This window comes from Lissotriton helveticus, chromosome 11 (genome assembly GCF_964261635.1).
Source record: "Lissotriton helveticus chromosome 11, aLisHel1.1, whole genome shotgun sequence".
In the NCBI taxonomy this organism is placed as follows: Eukaryota; Metazoa; Chordata; class Amphibia; order Caudata; family Salamandridae; genus Lissotriton; species Lissotriton helveticus.
In genome coordinates this window covers 221077678-221105268 of record NC_136072.1, presented here as the reverse complement: position 1 = coordinate 221105268, position 27591 = coordinate 221077678, and the positions used below count along the sequence as shown (strand labels likewise).

General features: G+C 47.6%; 1 protein-coding gene across 1 annotated transcript in view; it reads left to right on the top strand.

Moving 5' to 3' along the window:
• GMPS (guanosine monophosphate synthase) overlaps window positions 1–27591 on the top strand; it is a 515861-nt gene that overhangs the window by 208098 nt on the left and 280172 nt on the right. Inside the window, exons 8-10 of the mRNA XM_078667712.1 lie at window positions 18187–18338; window positions 19293–19466; window positions 23287–23392. Coding sequence (XP_078523838.1) covers window positions 18187–18338; window positions 19293–19466; window positions 23287–23392 — 432 coding nt within the window. The remainder of the gene's footprint in view (window positions 1–18186; window positions 18339–19292; window positions 19467–23286; window positions 23393–27591) is intronic.

The following is a 27591-nucleotide window of genomic DNA, read 5'->3' as shown; positions in this document are numbered from 1 at the left end:
CTAGCCATATTCCTAAACTTTTTATAGGAGACGATGGAACTGGCAGGGTCCCTAGACTGTCCGGCCAGCCTAATGTTGTCAGCGGAGATGCATTATTCCCCACTAGCATCAACTCAGTTTTCTCTCAATTAAGCTTCAAAGAGCAGCTTGCCAAGCAGTGGGCCACTTTTTCGAGGCATGGACCAAGCTGATGCTGAGAGCCTTAACTGGGGGCCAGGGAGATAACCAGCTGTGTGTCGTCAGCGTAGGATACAATGGACACTCCAAAGCACTTGACAGTAGAGGTCAGCGTGGGGCTAAGTGAGGACCCCTGCAGGACCCCACATTGTAAGGGGAGCACCACTGAAAAGCATGGGGGCTTCCCGATCTGGAAGGATCTTTATTTTTAGAAAGGACTGAAGCCATTTTGAGGCCATCCTTCTTTAGACCTATTTCCCTTAATCTGAGTGCTAAGGTGTCGTGGTTGACTGTGTGGAATGCTGCACTCAGATCAAGGATTGTGATAAGTGCCGCTCCCCCTGTATCAATAATTCATTTTACCTTCTCCGTTACCACCAATAGAGCCGATTCTGTACTGTGTTTTGGACGGAATCAGTTCTAGATGGGTTCAAGGAGTGTATTTTCATCTAGCTGTCAGGAAAGGTGCTGATTGACATGCTTCTCTAGGACTTTTCCCGAGGCTGGGAGCAAGGAGATAGGTCTATAGTTACCTGGCAATGCAGGGTGAAGGTTCAGCTTTTTTAACAGCAGCTTGACCACAGCATGTTTCAATTCTCGGGGAACTAAGCCTGTGGAGATGGAGAGGTTTAGTAATTCAAGAGGTTTAGTAATTCAAGAATGGTGGAAAAAAATTCTTGGCTTCTCTCCAAGAAAATATGGGGGTGTGGAGGACCAGGTCCAGAGGTTAGCCCGAAACAGGACCAGAAATGCTTCTTTAGGGCTGCCTCGCCGCGAGACCCATTGTCAACGGCTGTGCTTACAAGGAGACAAGAGATGGGCACACGCAGCATGCCGGAATCGGATCAGGTCGCGCGCGTGAACACGCTCTCGGATTCCGGCATTCTCTTCAGTCACCATGGATCAGGACGCATGCCCACACACACAGACCCACTGTAGGAAGGTAGATCCCTGACTATGGTTGCCCCCAACTTTTTGCCTGGTGTTTTGCTGGTTTTCTGACTTAGTTGACCTGGGACCCTGCTATTCAGGGCCCCAGGCCTACTGCTCTCTCTGTAAAATGGATTCCATGTACCTTAGGTACATATCTAAATTGGATACTGAGTCACCTTATCAGTCCCTGTACAGTGTACCTTAGGTACCCAGGGCATAGGTGTACCCAGGACCTACCAGGGGCTGCAGCATGTATTATGCCACCCCTGGCTGGCCATCCAAATCTGACACAACTGGCTGCTTGACAGCTGGGGCAAGGTGGTGTAATCACCCTTTGCTTTAGATATAGTATACCTATATCTAACCCTAAAATGGACACACAGATCTCCTATCAGTCACTCCTATGGCAGGCCTTAACAATCCTGAAGGCAGAGTGCTTGGAATCGTGTGAGATGGTGCCCTGGCATGAGCTGAGCCTGTCTGCGGCTTTCGGGATCTATCCCTTAGCCGTTTCCATGATATCGCATACCATATACTCTTAAGTGCATTATAATCCTCGCGGTTATATGCCAACTCTGGTATCGCTTTATCAAAACATGTCGAGTAAGGTGTCATACGAATTGGAATACTAACCCCTCGCCAATTCTGGCGACGGGGTTAGCATTCCACCCTTCTAGAGGGACACGACATGTATGTAACCCCTAACCCCGGTTAAAGTCAAACAGAGCCTCAGCTCCACAAAATGGATGCTGCCACCGAGACACAAGTCTGCCCTCCTGCTGCTGGGAGTCCTCCCAGAGCAGGAGATAAGGACAAAGGGTTTCCTGCCAGGGGCGGTGCCAGCACCGTCCCAGACAGGGTTTTGTGTATTGTAGGTAGGCAGGGCTTCAGAGGAAGGTGACTGCACGTGGCACCCCGGTGCTCACTGTGCATAGGCTGGCTGGAACCAGTTCCAGGGTCACTCCAGACCCTGTGCTGGGGAAAAGCCCGCCAAGGAAGTGGGTGTAACCACCCCCCTCCTAGTCCCACCCCTAGGGCAGGACTTAGTCGCGTGCCAGCCCCTTTTTACAGGATAAAGGTAGGAACTGGCCCCCTTCCAAATCAGATCATCTTTGAATCCTGAAACTACTTTCCACGAAAGGAACTCAAGACTTCTTCCTAAGATTTCTCCCTTGTGACTAAGGAGTAGTCACCCTGCATCCGCAGGCACCATCTAAAGAACACTGCGGTCTGCTGCACGTCCTTCCTCCGGAATCCGACTGCCCAGCTCGACGAGAACCGGCTTCCCTGGCACCTCTGACCTCTACCTACATCATCAGTCACGCTGAGATTCGTGGGTGTGACGAGACCTCGAGGGACCGGCCATCTTCAAGACTGCACGACTTCTTTCCAGCAAGCCCGCCGTGTGAATTCCTGGTGAGTGCTTTGGGGTCCGAGAAGCCCCCACCCTGAGCAGCTCCAGCACCGAAGTGCAGCCCCCCAGCATCTCCACGATCTGCGTGGGGCCCTTCTGCTTTTTGCTGCTCACCGCGTTGTTTGGCTACTAGCCCGCTGGCTTGTGGCCTTCCTGACGACGCCCGACGACATTTCTGCTGCTGGTCTGGTTGCTCCAGACTGGCCCTTGCTTCCCTCCATCGGAGAAGTACCCTGGACCCTCCTGGTCCGCCCAAGACGCCATTTTAGGTCCACCGCGTGGGCCTTGCATTTGCCAAGACTTGTTGCCCAATCCTGGGTCCAGCGACGTCGACAGCAAGAACCTTCGTGGGACAGCTCGCACCTCCATCCTGGTCGCCGACAACGCCTCCTGGTCCGAGAGACTGCAGAGCCCAGCAGCGCCCACTCACCTGACTGCGGTGACTTCGCCCGGTGCCATCCTGGTGCCCACTTAATCACTGGCTAGTGATTCAAGAACTTGGTCCCCTCTGCTTTCAGGTTTTCTTCTTCCTTGATCCAGGCTTGGATCCAACGAACTTTCCTTCACTGGTCGCCTGCCAGCAACTTCCTTCTTCCAGGCTCCTGGTCCGGCAACGAGATCCCCGACGTCTTTTCAGACCTATGCAGCTGCAGCCCCTGGGCTAGGTAACTTCGGCACTCCGGTGTCCCAGCATAGCCTCACTATCCAAGGGTCAGGATCCACTGTCGTTTTCTCCCTACCAGGTCGGGTTCGCCCGTGAACACTAACTTTGTGAATTCTAGCTTCCATAGACTTTGTCCCGCATCCCGCGTGAGAGTGCACACTCTGCACCCGAGTCCCCTGGGCCTCCTAGTAGTAATCTAACGATTCCCTAGTCCAGTCCTAGCGATTCCAAAGCCTATTAGAACTGTTACTTACCTGCTAGTAATTCGCATTCCACTTTTAGAGTATATGGTTTTTCGTGCCCCTCGGGCATTTGTGTATAACGTGCTAACTTAAGTATTTTCGTAAGAGTTTTGTTGTGTGCTTAGCTCCCTGTCTCATAAAGAGCCAGGGTAGTCTTGTTATAAATAAATACACTGTTTATTTTCATAACAACTTGTGTGGTGTCCTTTCACTGGGTGTTCAAGGGGTAATGTGATGGTAAAACAGCTGGCTTAACACGCCCTCTAGAGTCTTAGCCTTAGACTGCTCGTATCCATGCTACTAGGATAGCTGGTCTATAAGGTTGACTTACAACCAATCATCAATAAGGGTTGTTTGGACTGATATATAGTGATCACTAGAAGAGTGCACACTGCACATCAGGCCAACTTCTCACACCCACGCACACACGCACACACACACACACGCACACACACACACAACCCTCCCCCCCCCCCCCCCCCCCCACCCCACTCACCGGGCTCTTTCCGCGTGTCCCTCTCTCCCTCGGCAGCGGGTCAGTCTCGGCAGCAGGCTGGGCTCTCCACGACCACGGGAGCCCCACTAGCTTACACGCTGACTTCCGGCTGGCTTCACGGGCACAGGAGTGCGGGGTAGGCTCCCGTCTGCTTCCTGTCTTTTTGCGGCCCCGCTCCCGTCCCAACACAGGTTGCCTGGCTTCCTGTCCAAGCCGGGCTGTGGCTGTGAGTTTCTCACTACCTGACTTGTTTACATTTCTTTAATACACTATTCACTATTGATTTTCACTCGCAGGACTTCATTACACACTCTGCACTACATAAACGCCTTTGTTTTCTTTACGTCTCTTAATCACACTGTTGGCCAAACTTTACCATATGCGGTTTCACTTTACTTTACCACACACCGTCAATCCCTAAACCAACGCCAGTATTACATTGATACAGCTCTTCCTATCCCTTGAGGCGTCGAAGCACATTGTCAGCTTTGAAAGACATGCGTTGACTGCTTGTAAATTGCGTTTTTTTTATTGACACAAACCACGGCTGGGGACGGCCTGTGAGAGATTGCCTGTTCAGTTCTGCAGCGAGGGGCAGCTTTCATTCGCAGCACTGATCAAGGTTTGCTTACCCCCAAAGTGTTTCACAGGAACGTCAACATTTGTTAAACCACATTTCATGCAAATGAGACTTAATAAATCACCACAACCAGCTAGCTGGTGTTAAAGTTTAGCAGGGCTAATTGCAGTCAATAGGGCCAAGATAGCCTTTGCCATTAGCTGCTGGTTGGAGTTTAGTTAGAGGACATGTCAGCCCCTGGCCATGGGTATTTGTTTTATTGCTCACAAAACTATCACCCAGTTAAAAAATTTGCGCTAATTACCCTGGATGGGCGTTGAAAAGACACCATAAATCTATTAACACTTAAAAAAAAGTCCACGGTGCTTTGGCCAACACGGCCACCCTTCTCAGCCGTGCGCGGAATGTGTCCTCTGTAGCCCAATGTGTGTCTTTACACATTGTGTAAACTGGCGACCCTCCCAAAGAGGGCGTCTGTACTGCCGTGGTGGGGTACCCCAGATTCTAAAGGTACCAAAGAATGTCTCTTGTGCGCCACATAACTGCAACCCTCTCCTCCTCACATGCGCAATACATGTTAGGGGATTAAAGATGACTCCCTCGAACCCTGTGCAGAGGTGGTAGTGGCTTGCAGCGTATCACAGGCGCGCGCGTGCATTTTACAATGCTGGACACTTCGAGGTGAAACAGTTTTTTTTACATAAACAATTTCACATTGTTCAGGTCTACAGGGGGCTTGGTTAATCAGAAGTATCGACATTAAGAGAAAAGGCGGAATAAAACATACACAAGCACACGATGACTCACACATCGCTCATTCACACTTCCTAGCGCTCCTACACACACACACTCTCACACAGACAGTAGCCGTATATAAATCTCCCACAGAGTTACAAATAACATTCTGTCCCACAAGAACACTCGTCCACACGCACACGTACAAACCGACTCTGTTACACAGACATGCATAACGTAAACAAGCACATCGCACACGCCCATTTCAGTGTACAAGGGTGCAGCGTGTAGGTTTAGGGCACTTGAGCTACTGCTTGCAGTTTGTTGGCTGAAGGGATACAATGTGTCGTCTATCGGCAGCAGTGCTGCAGTGTGTAGTGAGTTTGCACAGTTGAGCTGCCCTGCAGCATCTTATCTCTTGGGCAGCAGTGCTGCAGTTTGTAATAAGACATGTTCACTAGACATTGGGCAGTAGGAGTGCGCTGGTGCAGCATGGACTTTTTTTTACCTGTCGCCTGCCCAAGATCAGGAAGCAGGCACACCGAACCGGCACCTCCTCACCACTTCTTGTCAGCCAATAGCAACCCCCATGCCCAGCATACACAGAGAACTACACTGCTATGGCACAGCACTACCAACTGCCTGCCTTCCTGCCCCTACACTGTTACCCCGCGGTGCAGCCACAGGACAGTGGCTACATTGCCCGTGTCTGCCCCGCAACACGTTGTTCCTGCCATGGAGGTTTCCCACAGCCGGGTGCAGTTAATAAGTACAGGTACCCAAAGATCTGTGGCATCGCAGAATAAGAACGGACGTGGTACAGGTAGAATTTGTTTTATTTATTAGTTTTCACTTTTATATAGCGCAAACTTAACCCGCAGGTATCAGAGTTCTTTAAATCAGCATGCTTATAACAAGCAAGACTAGCACTCTATATTACTGCCAACTTTGGTTAGCTGTTGCTTATGCTAAGCATTCACAAACAATGTTTATATACCAATTGCAAATAAAAAAAAAATGAATGCAAAGCATTGTCATTATCTGAAAGAAACAGGTTAGTATTAGATTCCTTACCTTAGAATATCCCCAGGCGACAGTCTGGATCCGGAAACTTTTGCGTAGCAGTACCCCTGCGCGTCGGTAGGCGTCGTCTGCAGGCGTCCCCTGCGGCTCCGCGTCGTCGGCGTCGTGCGCCGTGATGACGTCGCTGGAGTATATAGACGCCGCCTCCGCGCGCTGACGTCAGTTCTTCTTCTTTCCGTGCCAGTTAGCGCAGATCCGAAGAGCAGTACTCCGGTCTTTTGACCAAGTTTTTGTTAACTCTAACTCTTTCTTCAGGTGCCGGTAGGATGCCCGGTTTTAAGAGTTGCGACGGGTGCGACCGCCTGATGTCGGTCACCGACCACCATCGACTCTGCCTCCGGTGTCTGGGCGTGGACCACGACGTGGAGTCCTGCGTCGACTGCCGGGCCTTGACAAGTAAAGCTAGGCGGGAGCGGTCCCGCAAGCTGCTCGAGCTCCGAGTGTCGGCCCCGCGTCGAGAGCGGTCCCGGTCCGGTCGGAGGTCGAGGGAGCGGTCGAGAGAACGATCGCGGAGCCGCCATGAGCGCTCCGGGAGTCGCCACCATTCCTCCGGTTCCTCAGGTAAGCGACACAAGAAGTCGGGGCGTCGTCATCGCACCCCCGACTCCCCCCGACGCCCGCGTGATGCGGCCGGGGGTTCGGGTGGCCCCACCCCCGCGTGGGTCGCCGACGCCGTCCGCCCCATACCCGTCGATTCCTGGGGAAGGTGCGTCGCGCGAGGAGATTGAGGAGTTCCTCATGGCTATGAGGGCGATGTCTCATCCGGCGGGGCCTACGGCGCCTGCGGGCCCGTCGGTCCCGTCTGGGAGCCCGAGCGGTTCGGGTGCACCTGCCCCGACGCCGCCGGGTGCCCCGGCGCCGCCGGCGGCTCCGGCCCCTGCGCCGCTGGGCCCTTCAGGGTCGTCGCCGGCTGGTCCACCTGCCTCTCCGGCGCCGATTCCATTGGGGCAACCCGTGGTGCCGCCTCCGCGCGGCGCCGTGACTCCGCCGTCGGTTCCGGCCGGCGTCGGGGCGCCGGCGCCGCGCGGCGCCACCCCCGTTCCCTCTCTGACTCCTGACGCGGAGTCGGACCGGCATCGTCCGACGCCGAGTCCGGCGCCGTTGGGGCCCATTGGCTCCGAGGAGCCGGTCTATATCGTCGACTCGAACTATGGCGATGAGGACGATTATGGAGAGGGTTGGGAGGGGTCTGAGGACCCTTTGTCACGAGCCTGCCAGTATGACGTGGACTGGGTAGGTGACTTAGGTGATGCCAGTGGTCTGGACGAGTCGCCCAACCCTGGGTTTGTCTCGCCTTCCCCTGTGGCGTCGGAGGCTGGGGCTGCCTATTCGGTGGTACTGATGAGGGCTGCCAAGGCCTTGAGCCTTGAGCTCCCCGTCGCTAAGGTGAAGCCTAACATCCTCACCGAGGTATTTAAACCGCAGTCATGCCCACAGGAGCCTCTGCTGCCGTTTAATGAGGCCCTGACGGATGTCCTTTTGGGCACCTGGTCCAGGCCCGCTTCCGGTTCACCGGTTGACCGAAACGTTGCCAGGCGTCACCGTCCGTGTTCGGACGACCCTGCCTTCCTCTCCACCCATCCCTCCCCGGAGAGTCTGGTGATCCAAGCCTCCACTTCCCAGTCCGCATTCCCGTCGGCCCCGCCCGATCGGGAATCTAAGCGATATGACCAATTTGGCAAGAAGGTCTTTTCGTCTTTGAGTGCTGGACTGCGGTCTTGCAATACCGCATGCCTCTTGGGCCGCTACACCCACTCTCTGTGGGATACGGTCGCGGAGTGTCTGCCGCAATGCCCGCAGGAGGTGCGGGACAAGCTCAACCAGGCCTTGGTTGAAGGCCGGGACGCGGCGAGGTATTCCATACGGTGTGGTCTTGACACGACCGACTCGCGCGGACGGGCTATGTCCACGACGGTGGCGATTCGTCGCCATGCTTGGCTGAGATCCGCTAACTTCTCGCCGGATGTCCAGAATGCCCTCATGGACATGCCTTTCGATGGCAGTCGCCTGTTCGGTGACAAGGCGGACAACGCGCTTGAGCGCTTCAAGGACTCCAGGGTCACGGCCAAGTCCTTGGGTCTTTCGACCCAGCGCCAGCAGACGGGTTCGTTTCGCCCCTTTCGTGGCCAAGGAAGGGGCGGTCCCACACGTGCTGCCAGCCACGCGCCGCAGAACGCTCCTCAGCGCGGTGGCGGCCGTGGATTCCGCCGGGGTGGCGGTAGAGGGCAGCGGCGAGGTCAGTCCACACCTCCCCCCGCAGCAGCCTCCAAATCTTCCTAGTCCGAGCTTTCGGGCCCACGTGACGCCAGTGGGTGGCAGGGTTCGCCATCACCACTCCCGCTGGCGCACGATTACGTCGGACAGGTGGGTGCTGCAGCTCGTCCGAAGGGGCTACTCCCTCCCCTTCGAGTCCACTCCTCCAGCCATGCCACCGCAGAACCACCATGTGTCGGGGGACCACTTGACACTTCTGCAGGAGGAAGTTACGGCCCTCTTGGCCAAGGGGGCCATCGAGCGCGTTCCTGGGCCAGAAGTAGGGTGTGGTTGCTACTCCCACTACTTTCTGGTACCCAAGAAGGACAAAGGGGGCCTGCGTCCTATCTTGGACCTACGGAACGTCAACGGCTTCCTCCGGAAGGAGAAGTTCAAGATGTTGACTTTGGCTCAGGTCTTGGCTGCTCTAGACCCACAAGACTGGATGGTAGCGTTGGACTTGCAGGATGCGTATTTTCACATCCCCGTCCTGCCGGCCCACCGGCGTTACCTGCGGTTCACGGTAGGCCACGAGCACTTTCAGTTTATCGTGCTCCCATTCGGCCTTACCAGCGCCCCACGGGTGTTCACGAAAGTGATGGCGGTGGTCGCAGCTCATCTGCGCCGGTTAGGGGTTTCAGTCTTCCCCTACCTCGACGACTGGTTGTTGAAGGCGGGCTCGCCCCAGACAGTCGTCCACCACCTTCAGATGACGGCAGACCTCCTGCACGAGCTGGGGTTTTCCATCAATGTGCCGAAATCACACCTGTGTCCCTCTCAAAAGCTCCTTTTCATCGGAGCGGTTCTCGACTCGGCGCAGTTTCGGGTTTATCCTCCGGAACGGCGGGTCCGGGATATTCAGGCTCTGATTCCAATCTTTCAGCCGTTATCCCGGGTTTCGGTCAGGTTGACGCTGCGGCTTCTGGGGCTGATGGCCTCCTGCATCCTACTGGTGCATCACGCCAGGTGGCGGATGCGGGCTCTGCAGTGGGACCTGAAGTTTCAGTGGGCCCAGCATCAGGGCAACCTATCCGACCATGTCCTGATCTCGGAGGGCACTGCGAGACAGTTGCAGTGGTGGCTTACGGACCGCGATTGGGTCAGAGGCAGATCCCTCTCCCTTCCCCAACCGGAGCACGTAGTTGTGACGGACGCGTCCCTCCAGGGCTGGGGAGGCCACTTGGGAGAGGCGGAGATCAGAGGCATCTGGTCTCCGGCGGAGTCCCGGCTCCATATCAACATGTTGGAGCTGCGGGCGATTCGCCTAGCACTGAAGGCATTCCTCCCCTTTGTCAACGGGAGTGTAGTGCAGGTGTTCACGGACAACACCACCGCCATGTGGTACTGCAACAAACAGGGCGGTGTGGGGTCGTGGACCCTTTGCCAGGAGGCTCTGCGCCTCTGGCAATGGCTGGAACGTCAGGGCGTGACTCTGACGGTTCAACACCTGGCAGGTTCTCTGAACGCCAGGGCGGACGAACTCAGCCGTCGGTGCTCGGTGGATCACGAATGGCGTCTGAACTCGGACGTGGCGAACGGCCTCTTTCAGCAATGGGGAGAGCCTTGGTTAGATCTATTCGCCACAGAAGAGAACGCGCAATGTCATCAGTTCTGCGCGTTGGAGTTTCCAAGACGGCACTCGCTCGGCGACGCCTTTCGGCGCGAGTGGAGTTGCGGTCTGTTGTACTCCTTTCCGCCTATACCACTTCTGCCCAGAGTGCTGAAGAAGATCAGGCGCGACCGGGCCCAAGTTATCCTTGTGGCTCCGGACTGGGCTCGAAGATACTGGTATCCCGAGCTACTCAGCATGTCAGTCGGTCCCTCGATCCGCCTGCCTCTTCAGGAGGACCTTCTGTCGCAGCAGCAGGGGACGGTCCTCCACCCGAACCTGTCCAGCCTCCACCTCCATGCGTGGAGATTGAGCGGCGACAGTTGAGGCCATTCGACTTGCCTCCTCAAGTCTGTGATGTGATTCTGGCAGCCAGGCGTCCCTCCACAAAGTCGGTATACGCCTGCCGGTGGAACAGATTTGTGGCATGGTGCACAGCAAAGGCTGTGGATCCCCTTTCTGCCCCTCTTTCCGAGGTTCTCCTCTTCCTTCTCTCTCTTGCCCAGCAGGGCTCTGCTCTGGGCACTATCAAGGGCTACCTTTCTGCCCTTTCCGCCTTCTTAAGGCTACCTGATCAGCCATCTTTATTCAAGTCCCCTATTGTACTGAGATTCTTGAAAGGCATCACGCACATGTATCCACCTGTTCCGTTCGTGATGCCTCAGTGGGACTTGAACCTGGTTCTGACATTCTTGATGTGTGCTCCCTTTGAGCCGCTTCATTCCTGTCCTCTCCGTCTTCTCACTTTAAAGACGGCCTTCCTGGTTGCCATCACCTCTGCGAGGAGAGTGAGTGAGCTCCAGGCTCTTTCTGTTAAACCTCCTTTCTTGTCCGTCCATCCTGACAAGGTGGTTCTTAGGACTAGGCCTTCTTTCCTGCCCAAAGTAGTTTCTGCTTTTCACATCGGGCAGTCCATCACCTTACCCTCCTTCTTCCCGCCTCCGCATCCTTCAAAAGATGAAGAGCGGCTCCATCGTCTGGACCCAAAACGTGCGCTTTCATTTTATATGGATCGCACACGCCAGTTCCGGGTGGATGACCAACTGTTTGTTGGCTACGTGGGTGAGAAGAAGGGAAGGGCGGTACAGAAACGAACCATCTCTCGGTGGGTCGTCCTGTGCATCAAAGCATGCTACTCTTTGGCTCGGAAGGAGCCTCCTGTTGGGCTGAGGGCCCATTCCACTCGGGCCACGGCGGCTACTACTGCCCTGGGCCGGGGAGTCCCTTTGCAGGACATTTGCCAGGCGGCTACGTGGGCCTCGCTGCACACCTTTGCGAGGCATTACTGCCTGGACAGTCAAGTCCGGAGGGACGGCTTCTTTGGCCGTTCGGTCCTCCAGGATTTTCTGGTGTAGGATTGTATTGGTTCGCAGACCCACCACCGGGGTTGGTATTGCTGGGGTATCTATTCTAAGGTAAGGAATCTAATACTAACCTGTTTCTTTCAGATGAACAAGTTACTTACCTTCGGTAACGATATATCTGTAAGAAACAGTAGTTAGTATTAGATTCCTTACCGCCCCACCCGTCCTCCCCGTTCTGCGAACTGATACCTAGGGTTAAGGACATCCCTTTCAGGGCCCTAGTTTCAAATGGCACCAGTGTTAGTTCTCACATGGCTCTGCGTGTTCTGGCGCGGAAAAGCTGTGTGCAAAGAACTGACGTCAGCGCGCGGAGGCGGCGTCTATATACTCCAGCGACGTCATCACGGCGCACGACGCCGACGACGCAGAGCCGCAGGGGACGCCTGCAGACGACGCCTACCGACGCGCAGGGGTACTGCTACGCAAAAGTTTCCGGATCCAGACTGACGCTTGGGGATATTCTAAGGTAAGGAATCTAATACTAACTACTGTTTCTTACAGATATATCGTTACCGAAGGTAAGTAACTTGTTCTACAATGCCAGTAATTCAAACTTTAATGCTGCGAGACCTATTGCATTGTAAATGCTTGTTCTTTGAGCCATCTCTCCTACAGATATAGTATCCTGGGGAGAGTGTCTGATTAACATCAGGTGTAGAGCAGTTGTGTATTCAAGTCTCTGTTAAGAAACGGGGCATCAAACTGTTTATCCTCTACTGGTGTAGACGGCTCATACTTGTGACATGGGAGGAGCTACACAACATATATAAATACAACAGCCAATGACTTGATGGAAATATTCGACTTTTGTTCTCTTTATGTTCAATAGTTTAGTGCCAGCAATACCATGCAAGTTATTGTGCAGTCCCATCTGATTTAAGAGTACATTGCTTTCTTTAACATAACAAACATTTCCACTCCAAAGAACATCAGTGTATTCTGTATGGGACAACCTAAACACTACAGGGTCGATTCACAACTTGCATTTTGTAGTACTAAAAAATAATATTCACAAATGTACATGCAGAGTTTGCGCCTTCACCTCTCTTTCTTTGCAGAGATCTCCGCTCAGACTGCAGAGTCTCTGCACAGAAGTATACGATTTATTAGTGAGTTTGGGAGGGATTGGCTGGAAAAAGGGCCATACTTACTATTAAAGGGGAGGGGACTAGTGAAGTGAAGTGGGGCTCAGGGAAGAGTTTAGGAAGGGATGTCACCCACCCACCCAGAAAAGAGAAAGCACCTTGCTATTCGCAAAATGTAGATCTAAAGTTGCTAGTGCTTCTGTAACATGCATTTGCTATGCAATAGGTCTCACATTACTGAAAGTGGGAGCTTTTGGCGTTGCATTATTGTTTGCAACAGCAATAGCTCAAACTTTCAGTAATGCGAGACCTATTGCATTGCAAACACTTGTTTATGGTCTGGGCGCTATAGAGTCTTTGATTTGTAGCCTCACGATCTCCAAGTCCTAAAATGTGAAACTCAACTAGTCAAGAGCTTCAAAGTAAGGCTTGTGGAGAAGCAGGCTCTCATCTGACAAGCTTCCCTTTCAACAAATGAGCACTCTGCTCAGCCGGTTGATGCAGTAGTGCGTATGCCGTGTGTAGCAGTTGAGCGCACCAAGCGTGATTTCCTCTAAAGATGGCAAGGATTCCAGAGACCATGCTTTCCGTTGGGAATGACGCACTAGCCGATGTCATTGCCTCTCTGGGTCGGCCAGGGAGGATGTCTCTCCAGCTGGAGGGGACGGACTGGGACCCTCAGGGCATTAGTGCATGGCGCTGGAGTGACTGCCTCTTGAGGGCTACCTTGTCGGGGTGGCACGCGGATGCTTCAGGGGCTCTAGATGGGTGGGGTTGCATGCGAGGCCGGCTATAGGAGGTGGTGGCGGTCTCCGGGAACAGAGCCTCATCAGAAAGGGATCTGTGGGTTGGCGAATATGAGGAAAGGGTCACAGCGGCCTCCTTCTAGCCTTAGAAGCACAGCTCGCTGATGGGTAGCAGACTAGCAGTGAAATTAATTTAGTCCCTCCTAGTGGTGAAGACATCAGCAGGAAGGAAGTGTCAGCACGAGGAGGTGGCCTTCCGGCAGAGGCCTTGGTAACCCACGCCTGGCCTGCTAGATTCGCTGTGAATATTGACACACTCGCAATGGATGAGCCCGGTGTGGCGTAACCGGGGGGGGGCGCGGATGGCCCCCCATAATAATGAATGACCGAACAGTGCCTGACCCGAGATTCTGACAGGGATCTGAAGCAGGGGGCAAGACCTTCTTTTTACAGTCTGTGCCCGCCTTGACTGTCTTTCCTTCTCTCCTCACTTCACTCCTTCTCTCCTCACTTCACTCATGAGAGGTATGGGAACAGATCTGCCCACTACACTATTTTGTGCTAGCCGTTCTTCAAAGGAGATCTTGTGGAAAGAAAACAAGCCCTTCTTAGAGAGCACTGAACCCCCAAGGAGTCAAACAGTCCTGGATAGTTGTCGAGAAACACTCTGACAAACAGAATACCGAATGATGGACATGTGGGTACGTGTCTGAAATTTTTCCGTGTAGCACCTTTGTCCTTGATTCAGCACATTAATTAAGTGTTATTGCTCTCTACTAAAGAGGTTAGCGGTTCTTAACAGCTCATTATGACCATGAGCCAAACAGCAAAGCATTTAATAAATGGAAAATAAAAGGAACAATCATGGCCCTGGTACCGCAGGCATTATCGTGTGACCATCTCATGCCAGATCCAGTTGGAGTCCCAAGCTGAATGCCTGTTCTCTAACACTCTTTTGGCCTCCAATTACAAAAGCTCTTGCTTGTAAATGTCTGTGGCTACCCTGGGACCTCCACAAAGATTCAACTCCTGCTGTACCAGCGGTTACATCGTTTCGCTATTTCTGCCAGATCCATTACATCCCAGTGTTCAATGCTTCTACTGCTCCACGCGCGGAAGAAAGAAAGAACTTGCGTTCTCGTGACTGGTATCCATCAGGTGTAGAAGGCCCCATTGCTTCCCCTGGTGCGTCCAAACTCCAAAACCAGGCGACCTCGGTCACTAAACGACAGGTCCAGCTGGGCCCACGTAAGATGAAGCGTGCATCTTACTGTAGCCGTCAGTAAAAGCGGCTGCCAGCAGAATGGATGGATCAATGAGTCTCTCTCAGCTTATGCACGGAAAGGCGGGTATAAATCACCCCGGCAGCAGCCGAGGCACGTCCTATCAGTTGCCTACTTGTTATTGCTAATGTGCAGCCGCCCAGCTACAGAAGCCGGGTGCGCTGCTCCTTCAACTAACAGTTTGTACCGTCTTCCTAGTCTTAACGATGCATAAACAAGGATCGAAATCTTAGTTTGTTTCTCTTCGTCTACTTTTCTGTGGTTGTTGGGGGTACAGTTCCCTAAACCGGGGAGGAGGGCAGGCAGAGCGATCCTGGATCAGAAAGAATCAGAGCTTTTTTGCTGCAGCGATGCAGGGGGCCGTTTGCCCCCTTGCAGAGGATCTACGGATTGAAAAGAGTAAATCGGCTGAGTTGGGTGGTGAAAAAAAAAATAGGCACGTGAGCAAGACATGCCAGAGGGGCAGGTTGCTGGGAGCCACTGAGCGCACGCCGATGGGGCTAGAACAGCGGGATCATTTTGATAGGCTGTTCAGCATCCGATGTTCCCCAAAAAAGTGTTGTTACTGCCCACATTCTAGGCATTAATTCTTTAATTTTCGCATAGAATGTTCTTATACACATTCATATTGCTTGCCTACATGTAGTCCATCATTGCCCTCGGAGAGAATCCCGCTCTTTTTATTTTGTAATTAAGAATACATGCACCGTAGTGGTCTAGTTTCAGCCTTTTAGGCAAACACAGTATTGGGAGATTCCGAAACTATTACCCAACAAAACATCAGCGCTTCTTTTATTTAGTTGCTTCCCTCAGAAATGGATCCAATAATGAACAATCCGGCGAGTGGTGCGCGCGCGCCACTGCGAGCCATGTGGGTTCAATTATCACGCCTGTGTCTGGGCACGATAATTGAAACCACATGACTGCCGGTGCGCGTAATAGACACCAATAGGCCATAGGCGAAGCAATGCACCCGCCTTTGGCCTATTGCGTGCTGGCTTGGTAAAACACACGCCCGCAAAGGCCAATAACGTGCCACAAAAGGAAAAGCACACGCTCACACGTGTGCCATTGCTAGGTCAGTCTCCTAAACCCCATTTTTACCTACTAAATGTCTTGTGCTGCGCACTCCAACGCTAGGGGGGAGACCTAAAAACAGTCCAGCACCAAACATGACCAAACACTGTTACTGCAACACTCTTCCATAGAAAATAATGGAGGCAGGGACTTGAAGTTAAACTTCATAGGAAACTAGGATACATTTTAATATTTAAAATAGTTACATATTTTAAAATATGGTGACTTGCAATCTAATGAATGAAATTATCTATTTCACTAATATATTTTTTAAATAAACTAGTAAATAAATAGAATCAAATTGTTACATTTCTATACACACATTTTCAAATAAATCATTTCAAAACAATAATAATGCACATTTTAACCATTATTTTTTAAAATATAAGTTCTGAAAAAGTATAAAACTAAATGCTGAAGATTCTCACAACAAGGATTTCTACAATTGCACCCCACCTGGTAATGAGAGGATTGATTGTTCTCAACTCCACCAACCATCTGCAGGAGAAACTCGTTACAGCAACCAATAACAGCCAGGCTGACCGCATAAAAAAGGAACTCCAACACCAAAACTCTTTTCCTGCTGTCACTGTATTGGTGAAAACCTTTGTTGGTATCCTCTTGTTTTGAGGAGGGGAAAGAAGCAGAGGGTTTATAGGCAGAGGATGAACATGTTTGATATGTTCAGGGCTGCTAAGAGCTGGAGGTGGAATCGTCAACAGCCCACTCCAACGTTGTCCAAGCCGAGCCTATGTCGAAATACTACTGCATGTTATGAGCACTGGATCTTTCCAGAGGATCTCCTATGACAATGTTGACATCTCACAGGCAATCCAGTCCCGATGTTTGCTTCAGGTACTGAGATGCCGCAACAGAAGAATGCACCAGTTTGCCACCATGCCATGGTCACTGAGGGGGCGGGGGAAAGCAAAGGGTTGCAAGGGAGTTTTATGTCTGTGCACCAGGGCCAGACTGGCTACTGGGCGTTTTTTGCTGGGGTGGCAGGGTGGGGCCCAGGTTCACTGCAGAGGGGACGATTTTATTGCTGGGGAGCAGCAGGCGCTTCTACTCACAAAATGTATGCAAGATTGTTGTAGCCTGTTGTATGATCCATTACATCACCATACAACAGATCTTACCTATAGATCTCGGCCCTGATCAATGTCCACATCCAGATAACTAGGGGAGGTTACAGAACAGAGGTCAGGGTCTGCAGGATCAGTTTGTCAACTCATTTTTCTCTTCAGCTGCTATTTTGATTACTGTGCTTATGTGGTTAGACAGTCTGTTGTCAAAGATGAAAGTTTGGACAGCTAACTTTTTCCATAAATACCATCCTGAGTCAACTCTGTTTACTTCGCATAATGTCGTTAACTAACATGCTATGCTCAAGGTTAAAAACATTTGCTACACTTATCCTGAGTAACATGCAACCACGTTATTTTACATACTACACACGTTTTAGGGAAACTTTACTAAAAGATTTACTTAACACACATTTAATAGGTACATGAACCTATCCTGATGTGAATTTATGAGTATCTCACATTAGGATTTGTGTTGGTACATGTTGGCTGTCACACTCCCACATGTGGAGCCTCCACTGCATGTGCGGAGGAGTTTCTCCTCTGCATGTGGTGCGGAGACTCCGCCTGGCAAGTATCCGCCTACTACTAATAAACAGGAAATTACATATAGGAAGTGGAAGTCTGCCAAATCTGTCTCTTCATGTAGGAATCCTGCATCAGTGTTCCCTTTCTCCTAACTTACTCCCCTTCCTTTTGAATAAGTAGCCTCTAACTCATGTGCATTGTTTTTTTTCCCTATCACGTGTAGCCATCTTTTCTGCACTTCCCTCTTCACTTTTGTTCCTGCCGGGAGCCTTGATCTCCATTATATCTCCATTATATTGCTTACCTCTTCCATGTTCCTCGTGCAGTGAAATTGTGGCTCTGTCATACCTATAAGAATATGTAAGAAATCCTTGCTTTTTTTTTTTTTTTTTTTACATCGTCTTTGATCCGTCTGCAGGAAATTGTTATCCCATATCCATTACAGTTTTCTCTTTCACATATTGCTTGTACTCATTGCTGTAGTTGCTTACAATGTAAATCTGAACCTTTTCTTGTTCGTTCACACGGTTTCTGCTCTGCACCTTAGCAGCCTTCTCACTTACACTGTATATAGAGGTCCATTTTTAAATGGAAAGATTGAATTGTTGGAGAGAAGCCAGGATTCAGTAGTTGGTCTTATCCACGAACCCTGTTATCCTGCTGCCCCAAACAAGTCGGAATTTGCCTCTCTGAACAGGTGGTGCAACCAGGAGTATCCATTGTTGAAGCTGTTCTTGAGACTATTCACCTAGCAGTATCAAAAGCATTAGAATGTTCATTATTGTTCCATCTTGCTTTGCTACATTAGTGAAATAAATTATTGCTTTTACAGTGGTTAATGCTGCACATTCTTTCTACAATGGGACAACAACTCTGCCAATCTCGGAAGAAGATAGAACTCCACGGAAAAGAATAAGCAAAACACTCAATATGACCACAAACCCAGAGGAAAAAAGGAAAATTATTGGTGACACCTTTGTGAAGGTACTTGTTAAATATTTTTTGTGAACACCGTAAAATGTTTGCAATTTTGTGTTTTTATTTGCTTTGCAATTTTTTTGTTTTATATATTTTTGAGTACCTTCTTTGTTCAGAATTGATCCAGTCAGGTTTTGCATGAAGCCCTTTTAGGATCTTTTTTTTGTCATTAAAAGGTTTCAATGGTAGTCAAGACACGTTGCTTATTTAAAAATGACACCAATGGTGCTAAGAATTAGCACACGTGGTAGAAACTCAATCATAATGGTACACATGCACATTTTTGGTATCCTTTCAACCGGAGCCCATACTTTTTATATTTTTTCAGTGGGCATTTATACTGTTACCGTTTTTTTTTTCTTAGGTTCTGTGACTTCACCTATGGCTTAAAAATACACCATAAACATACGTAAAGTCTGTGCAATATTGCCCTATCCATCATAGTTTACTATTACCAAAGGCTCACTGTAAATTCAAATGCCTCCTAATCTATTTTAATACATACTTGTTTTCCTTGGTTTCAAATATATATCTCATGAAACTAAAATCCCCTAGTTTCTCAGTGCACAGGGAAATCTTGAAAATATCTCCTGTAGGCCACAATCTGAGCTATCCAGACCAATGTACTTCCAAGCACATTTTTTCAGAGGTCCTGATTTTGAAATATTTATGTTCTAATGTTTCTTTTAAATTGGAGCTGTAAAACATGAGTGGATAGCAAACTTTTGTTAACGTCGTTTTTCATAACTCTACATGACTACATACATGTTATTGACAATATTGCATATTTTCACCATTTAACAAATTTATGTTTGAAAAAAAAAATTTCCCCGAGATTTGACACTCAATGTGTCAAATGGATGCGAAAGTACTTAGCAACAAGTGTGTACCTCATGTATTTGAAGCTTTCGTGGTGGCACAGTTTACAGAAACTTAAATGTTTAAAATATTTCTTCTTAGATAGCAAATGAAGTGATTGGGGATATGAACCTAAAACCTGAAGAGGTCTTTCTTGCACAAGGAACGCTAAGGCCAGATTTAATTGAAAGTGCCTCTCTTATTGCTAGTGTCAAAGCTGAAGTTATCAAAACACATCATAATGATACAGAACTAATCCGCAAGCTGAGAGATGAGGTAAGTCTATTTGTAATTGTTGTTTATTGTATGGTATAAAGTATGGTGAAAGAGGAAACCTGGGACTGATGATGTGCCAGTAATGTTCATAGTAGACATTTTCGTTTTAAGATTCTTTAATAGGATTCTACACAGGAAGGGGCCCACTTATCTACATAACCTTCTGACCGCGTATACCCCATCACGCCAACTGAAATTCAGCGGAATAGGGCAGGTCAAGATCCCCGCTATCAGGAGGGCTAGAATGGGCGGCCGCTCCTTCTGTTTCCTGGCGGCTCAACAGTGGAACAAACTCCCTGGGTACCTTTGGCTAGAGGCCTCGGAGACTGTCTTCCGCAAGAACTTGAAAACCTTCCTTTTCTCCGCTTAAAATCTTCCCCATGTTTCGCTGAATAATTTTTTGGGTGGCAGGGTTTGAATGGTGGGGCGAGGGCGTGGGCAGCCTGCCTCTTGGTGGACGATACCTCAGCGCGGGGACACACTAGCCTAGTGTAACCAGGCGCTTTACAAACTGGCATATTATTATTATTAATCTTAAAGGCCACACCACCTCACTGGACTTTAAGAATTTATCACAATAACCATCAAGAGGCACGTCAATAAATACCAAGTGAAGGACATCAGCACTGTACAGTATAATGGTATATGTTTGCACAGAATGAAAGGCTCAAATGTCTTTAATTCCACATGTGCCCTCAATTTGGTTTTCTTAGGGCAGTACTTGAGGCATAAGAAGAAGATATTACTATATCTTACCTTTCTTTAGTGGATTTCTTGATATTTCACCTGCAAAGGACTCTGACTCATAGGACTGCATCCCATTGAGGTTGGACAGTTATCCTGGCAAGCTCCATAAATATTGTATGTTTTATCTGGTTTCATAGCAGGTCAGCCCATTGCTGAGCTGCGAAGGACTAATTGAAAATGGTTGGTAAAGTTCTCTTTGTTCGCTCGGATCCAGCAATCTACGATTGGGTCTTTTCAACTTGGAAAGCCAATTGTCTAACCCAATTACTGTGTCTCTGAAGGTTGTTCTAAATAGGTGCTCCTAGATCACTCCCCAACAGCTGCCTCAACTTGCAGATGAAATACTGCACCTACTAAATTATTCTTGTAGAGAGCACATATTCTCGTTAGAATTGCCCTGCATATTTCCTAGATCCTAGAACTTCAAACAAAGATTATTTCTCTAATTTCCACTGCTGGTTTTACAATGAGAAGATCCTGAGAAACTCTATTGCATACCCCAAATATATCCTCCCTGTAGTTACAGTAAACAGTCTCTGAACAAAATTACTTATGTTCAGTATTTGTTAATTGAACCCTGTGCCAACTGTCTTGGGCTTGGTTAGCTTATCTATTTTGCCTCTATATCCTATTGTGTTCTCTGTAGAACTGGATTGTGAATAGTTTCTAGACTGAAGTGAAGTGCTTGGATTATTAAGCTTTTTGAAACCTATTTGATATGTGATGTTTTTGTGAAGTCCGATTCCTGGAAAAATGTCTTTATGGAAGGCTAATCTTACCTTGAACAACTTGTTGTTTGTTCACAATGTACAGCAAAGAGGATCTGGAGGTATAGCCGTTTAAGTAAATAACACTCTCCCAGCACAGGCATCTTTCGTTATATGGATTATTAGAGTAGTTTGCTGCTCATTTCAGTTGGTGAAGGAAATGTCATGCTTCATTTCTTCAGTGGTTCCAATGCAAAAATCGAACCATGTGGTGATTCTGAAATGTAACGTACCATAATACTTAACCGGAGGATAGGGGGTATCCAGTGCTAGACTGCTCTGCACCATTTTGGACGGGAGGGGATTTTAATGCTTTACTCTGAGAGGGAACTTAAAGTCGAAGACATTGGATCAAAGCAGCTGGATGCTTTATATTCGTATTCCTACAACAATTTACTGTAAAATTGGTTCACAGTATCTTGCGCTGTCTGTTTTGGGTAACTTCTTAACAGGGCCTGCTTAAGTCTACCGCCATTTCAGTTTGGATAACGTTTTTGGGCTTTGTTTTGTGTTTTTGTTTATTTCACTCGCAATTTGTGATCACTCACTTCACAGAGCATTATAAAACTGATTTGTAGACCTTTTTTTTATATAAATTACATATTTTGCATATTTATTGTTGATATTTGAATGCTCACAAAAACATGCTGTAGGAGGCTGGCTTAGTATATGGTGTATACTTATTTAAGTGCAGCACCTTGCGCTAATCCAGCCAACCCTTATGGTGATTTCAGTGGTCTTTGATACCCCTTTCAAAGCTCTCAAAGTGGTAGCTGTGGAGAGCAGCCTTCAGGCTTATCTTGAAGGAGTGTTAAGCAGCTTGTTTTACCAGGTTGTTCATATAGTGTAGGTTAAACGAAAAAGACCCACACAGTGTATATATAAAATATGCCTATTTATTACACAGCACTCACTAACACATTGGTTTTTTTCTTACCTGGAAATCTAAACACAAATATGCAATAATACTTCAATTGCAATAAGTTAAGTAGTACAAAATACAGTGGTCCCTGTCTCCAGGGGGAGACCAAACCATATACTAAGAAAGTGGAATGCGAACTGTGACCGAAGTCAGTACTTGGACCAGGAGACTCAGAGGAGCTGGGAACACAAGGAACCACCCAAGGTAAGTACCCAGGAACCCCACTAAGGCTGTGTTAAGAGGCATGCATTATTTTATTATTTAGTCTTGTGTTATCCTCATTAACTGCTCTGCATTGATCTATGGACAGAAATGCAGTTAATATTTGAAACTAAAAACAGTGAATCCTTCATATGCATAAATGCTACATATCACAAAGTTTCTACCTTGGCTGTAGCTGCAAATGAGATTATGATGGGGTTGAAACAGCTCCTAACATCATGACACATTATGCTAATTAGTATATCAACTATGTTTAGTACTTGTTCCCTGCTTTCCACACTCAAGAGAAGACAGGTTGGGTGTCCAGCGCTGACTGGGTGGTGCTATACAACTTTCATAAATGAGTGGCTTGTCTGTGGTTCTGAGAACCTTTGGGACTTTGGTCATGTGTCCTCCGCGAGGCAGCTCATATGATCTACGGCGGGATAGCAGGTAACTGGGTAAATCTTGCTCCCAGGAATTAGGCCGAGATGTGCTGGATATGAAAATATCAGTAGCAAACACAACACTTTTAACATAGTTTATAAGTGCGCCCAAATTTCTTGTTAAAGAGAATTATTGCACAAAGTTTGTTTTTCTTCATAGAAATCTTGCACAAAAAGTTGGTTTTGCAGAGTTTTTCCTCATAGAAATCTTGGACGCACGTTTATACCTATGTGTTTTTTTTTTCTTTTACCGCCTTGCAGCCTCTGAGAAACTCATTAATACTGCAAAGCTTAACAAAAAAATCATATTTTGCAAAAAGTGCAACTTCTCATAATCAAAATTAATTATACTGATCTTAGTGGATGTCCAAGTGATAAGCCAATGAGTTAAATCAACAAGAGGGAGGAAGTGGCTTGTATTCAGAAAACTAAACGATGAAAATCGTCGGAGATTCTTCACAGGAATGAGAGCTAATAGAAACAAACAATTGGCATTTGACTTTCTAACATTTGCTATAATTGGTGAGGGAATTTGAAATCTGTTAGTGTTTTTTTGAAAAACCAGCAGCAGTTCTCTGAAACATGTGCGGTGATATCCTGTTTCGGAGGGATATTAAAAAATGCTCAGGGTCTACCAAAAAGTGGCATCATGCACATTAAGCTAGTTTTTTCCATTCATATACCATTATGTTGTTTTCTGACCATTTACAACTATAAACACTTTGTTTACTTTTTAGGGCAAAGTAATAGAACCATTGAAAGATTTCCACAAAGATGAAGTGAGAGCTCTAGGAAGAGAGCTGGGCCTTCCAGAAGAATTAGTTTCAAGGCATCCATTTCCAGGTGGGTTTATTATGCTCAACTAAAAGGCAAATGAGGCACGCTGCGCATCACTTCACAACCAGTGTATGACATTAAATGACAATGGAATTTGCGGCATCTGACAGATGGTAATGTAAAAAAATCTCCCAAAATTACTCTGCAGCTAAAAAAACTAAAAAAAAGCTGGGTAATTCCCAAGTTAAGAGAATGGATTGGGTACAGAAAACACTATTACCTGCCTAAGGAACTTAAGTCTCTTCAGTAACCCTTATACGAGGAACAGGTAGGACTCTTACTTACTCACCCTCCACACCTGTTTGGATCTCGAGACTCGTGCACCTGCCCATACCAAAAACAAAGGTAACAGATAACACTTTATTCTGTGTTCCCTCGCATACCTAAAAACATTGCTAGTGCTTGGTCAGAACACAATGCCAGCCACTTTGTCACTTGTTCATAAGGTCCACGCAAGACCAATTATGTACTTCCAAAGCAGTCATTCGCTCCTTGAGATGTTCCCCTTTCAAAGAATACTTATTTTTCATTGATTCCTTTCCTCCACCCTTCAAAAACATCATAACCCAGGCCTTTATTTCTGTTTAGGAATTAAACGAATGCTCTCGCACAAGGCCATCTTCTACGGATTGCATTTTGCCTTTCTCCTCAGTTCCCACCAATGTACCTTAATTTCAGCTTCTTCCTATTCACAAGCCTCACTTCACTAAAAACTTGTTATATCGCCACAACCCATTTTCCCCTCAACCAATCTAAATGTTTGGCTCTCCAATTACTGCCCATCTGCCACTTGGCGTACCTTGGTAAGATTATGGACAATTTGCCTACCACTTAATTCTCATATAAGGCTTAATTCACTAAGCAACTTGCATAAGTAAGGTCAACTTACACGTGCACATGGTGTGATTGACTAGTGCAGATCCTCTGGAAGACCAAGGCAACAAACATCTCTTGCAGCAGGAATCCCCCTATGCTCCCCTCTTCCATCATTCCAGTACAGATCTATACCACCACCATCCTAGAGAGTAGCAAGAGATAAAGACAGTTGGGTGCTGAAATTGTCCCAAATGGTTATGCATGCGGTTTCAAACCACATCCAGCAGCTCTCATTATACCAGTGAGACCTTCTGTAAGCAGAGTGCCAAATTATCCCCCAAAAATCGTACCATCAAATCCAAAAGGCAGAAGAATTACCTCTTTACTTTCTTTCTGGTTCAAAAGAATGCCTGAAGACAGTAGTTCAGACCCATCCTAGACAGAAACTGCAAACCATTGGATAAAAATTGAAAACTTTAGGATTGAGGCACTATATCAAATAAACCTCCAAGTGCATAAGAGGGATTGAATGTTTTTGATAGCCATACAAATCGCCTCAAGAAGACATTTACTTTTACAACTTGTAATATGAAAACTCTATTTCAAAAGCAAAGTGTGCTACCTTTTAGTGTGAAGCCAACTCTCCACGCTTTTCAGAATGCTTGCCAGTGTAAGTAACACACTTGAGAAACCATTGAAAGAAAAAGTGGGTCCCTTCGAAGGAGAGGCAGCCTTTTCTTCACCATTTATATTTTAATCTTTAAAAAAATCTCAGTTCCTAGTAGCTCAGCAAAATCCTTTGTTACTAAGCGTCTTAAGTTTGGGTTGTGTTAAATAATAAGCTCAGCATAAAATCACTGCAGCAATGCTTCAAAGGAGCTGGTTCAGAGGCAGCAGGAAGGAAAAGCTCACTCTGCCCCTGCCAGCTCACCAGTCGCGATCATTTTGGTGTCTTCAAACAAATCTCTTGGCATGTCCCTGCCAACAGCTGTGATAAATGTATCCCTCTCAATGGGGTGTTGGTATGGGTGCTCTATGTGCTTAGGATAAATGGTCCCAGAAGGAACTCAATATCACTTTGCCCTTCTGGAGCACAGGGTGGTTTATCTTATACTGAAATTCTTTCTGACAGGAAAGTCAAAACTAGTTCATGCAGGCCTTACCAAATGAGCATACTGGTCAAGCACAGGCAATAGGGTCAATGTTTTTATGCCTTGAAGTTCAGTCTCTCTGGTGATGGGTAATATAAGGTTATCTCACTGTCAAAGTGACACGCCTGCTAACAGGCTGATGCATTTGGGAGAATCCATCAAGGGAGGCTTCCAAAATATGGATATTTTCACCACCTCAGAAAAAACAAATAATTTCCCATACTTTGTCTCCAGATACAAATTTCCAGGGGCAAATTCAACGCTATTTGTATAGCTATTTTAGGAACGGCTATGACGACGGCCCCTATGCCTTTGCAGTTATAACTTTGTTCCACCCAAGCCCACCATCTTTGTTCTTGGCATTGTGGCCTCTGAGCACATTCTTCATAGCCATTTAATTCTTCCACAAAACTGCATGGAAGACGTATCCTTCGATCAGGACTTCACATGCCCTATATGAAAATAGCAATTCCGTGTCTGCCTTTCCATTGAATAACATCACTCTGTTTCCCTTTCTTTTCCATCTCAATCAAGACCTCTCTGGAACCTCCTTAAAGACTGCCTCGCAATTGCAGATTATCTTTTGGAAAGCATTAAAATGTGTCTTTTCTGGAGTAGTTTGTATTTTCAGTCCCAGCGTTGTAAATCCAAGGATAAACACTGTATAAATCTGTGGTGGTGCTGATGTTGCCAGGAAGTGAACCCTTTACCTTATCTGCAGTACGTGTCCAGGTTGAGCCTCCATGTCTCTTCCATTAAGATACTTTTCTTTTATCATGGCTTACAGGACAAATCCGTCCCAGGTTTTTGTTTCACAGTAAAACAAACTTCCCTCTTCTGTGCTCAAGTTTCTTCACAAAGCATTTTTTTAAATATATTTTTTGTTTTGACAGAGTTCTCTTCCTTGTACTCCGAATATATATATATATATATATATATATATATATATATATATATATACATACATACATACATACATACACATATATATATATATATATATATATATTCGATGTGTGTATATATATATATATATATATATATATAGCCTTTTTGTTTGAAGATGTACCCCTACAACAAAATCTTCAAACTGTGGGCGCACGCCCAATGGGAGCCATGACATCATCCCTGGGGTTAGGGTAGCGCACTCCACATCAAGATTTCGCCTTCCATTTTTCTTTTCTACATCCTATTTACTTGGTTTTCTTTCCAAAACTGTTGCCACCTTAAATAGGGCTATCTGATTGGAAGGGGCAAAGAGAGCAGCCAATCATTGTTAAGTACCTTCAACACTGATGTTCTTCCAGTCAAAGGCACAGCAGACATGGATGGCTGAAAATGCTTGTGATTTGTATACTCATAAAGCCAAAGCTCTTGAATGTGTACGACTGTGCTTGTAGTGCTTCTTCACTACTGCCTTCCCCTCCTGGTGGTGCCTCTAACTTAATCATTTCTGCCTAGCAGCGAATGCAGCCTTTTTCTACACCGCCTTTGACATCTGATGCATCGTACCACTGGTGTTACCCAACTCGTCCCTTAAATAACTGAAGTTAGCAAATTACTGGCAGGTAAGCCTGAACAGCTTTCCGCACGAGTCTTCCTCCATCCTGCTACCTCATTGCTTCCACTACATCACTTCGAGATTTAAAACCTCTCAGGAAGAGACCACATTCTGTCACGCCTAAACACACCGTTGTGAATGCACACACTCCCAATTCCTCCCATTCCCTTCTCCCTCCACCATCTATCACTAGCAGCGGCATTGCAGCCAGCGATAGTTTACAGCCTTGCTTATGTGCGGGCTGCAGCTGGGCAACTGTCCCATTCTTTAATCAGAAGAATACTAAATAAACTACAGGTCAGATGTTGAAAGGATTGTACTGCCTTCAAGGAGAACATTGTTTTATGCAGTTATTCTCTGGTGTACTTCTTGATTGATCGCAACCATCGGTGTCACTCTGTTTCTGCATTGCCCAGCTCGTTTGCTGTAATATATGGAGCTGTACAAAAGGGGGTGGTGATGGACGGAGCATCTGAACCAATCAAACACTCACATCCAGTCAACAGATCTGGATTTAATCCATCACCGTTCTTTAGCCCACTCTGCCACCCCAGTTAAGACATGGCCATATGCAGATCAGTCTGACCCTTAGCCTCAAGGGAACAGTCCAGCCCGAACTGCCAAGCCATGCCTTCCCTGGACCGGAAACAAGCTTCCGAGGACCGGTTTCTGGCATT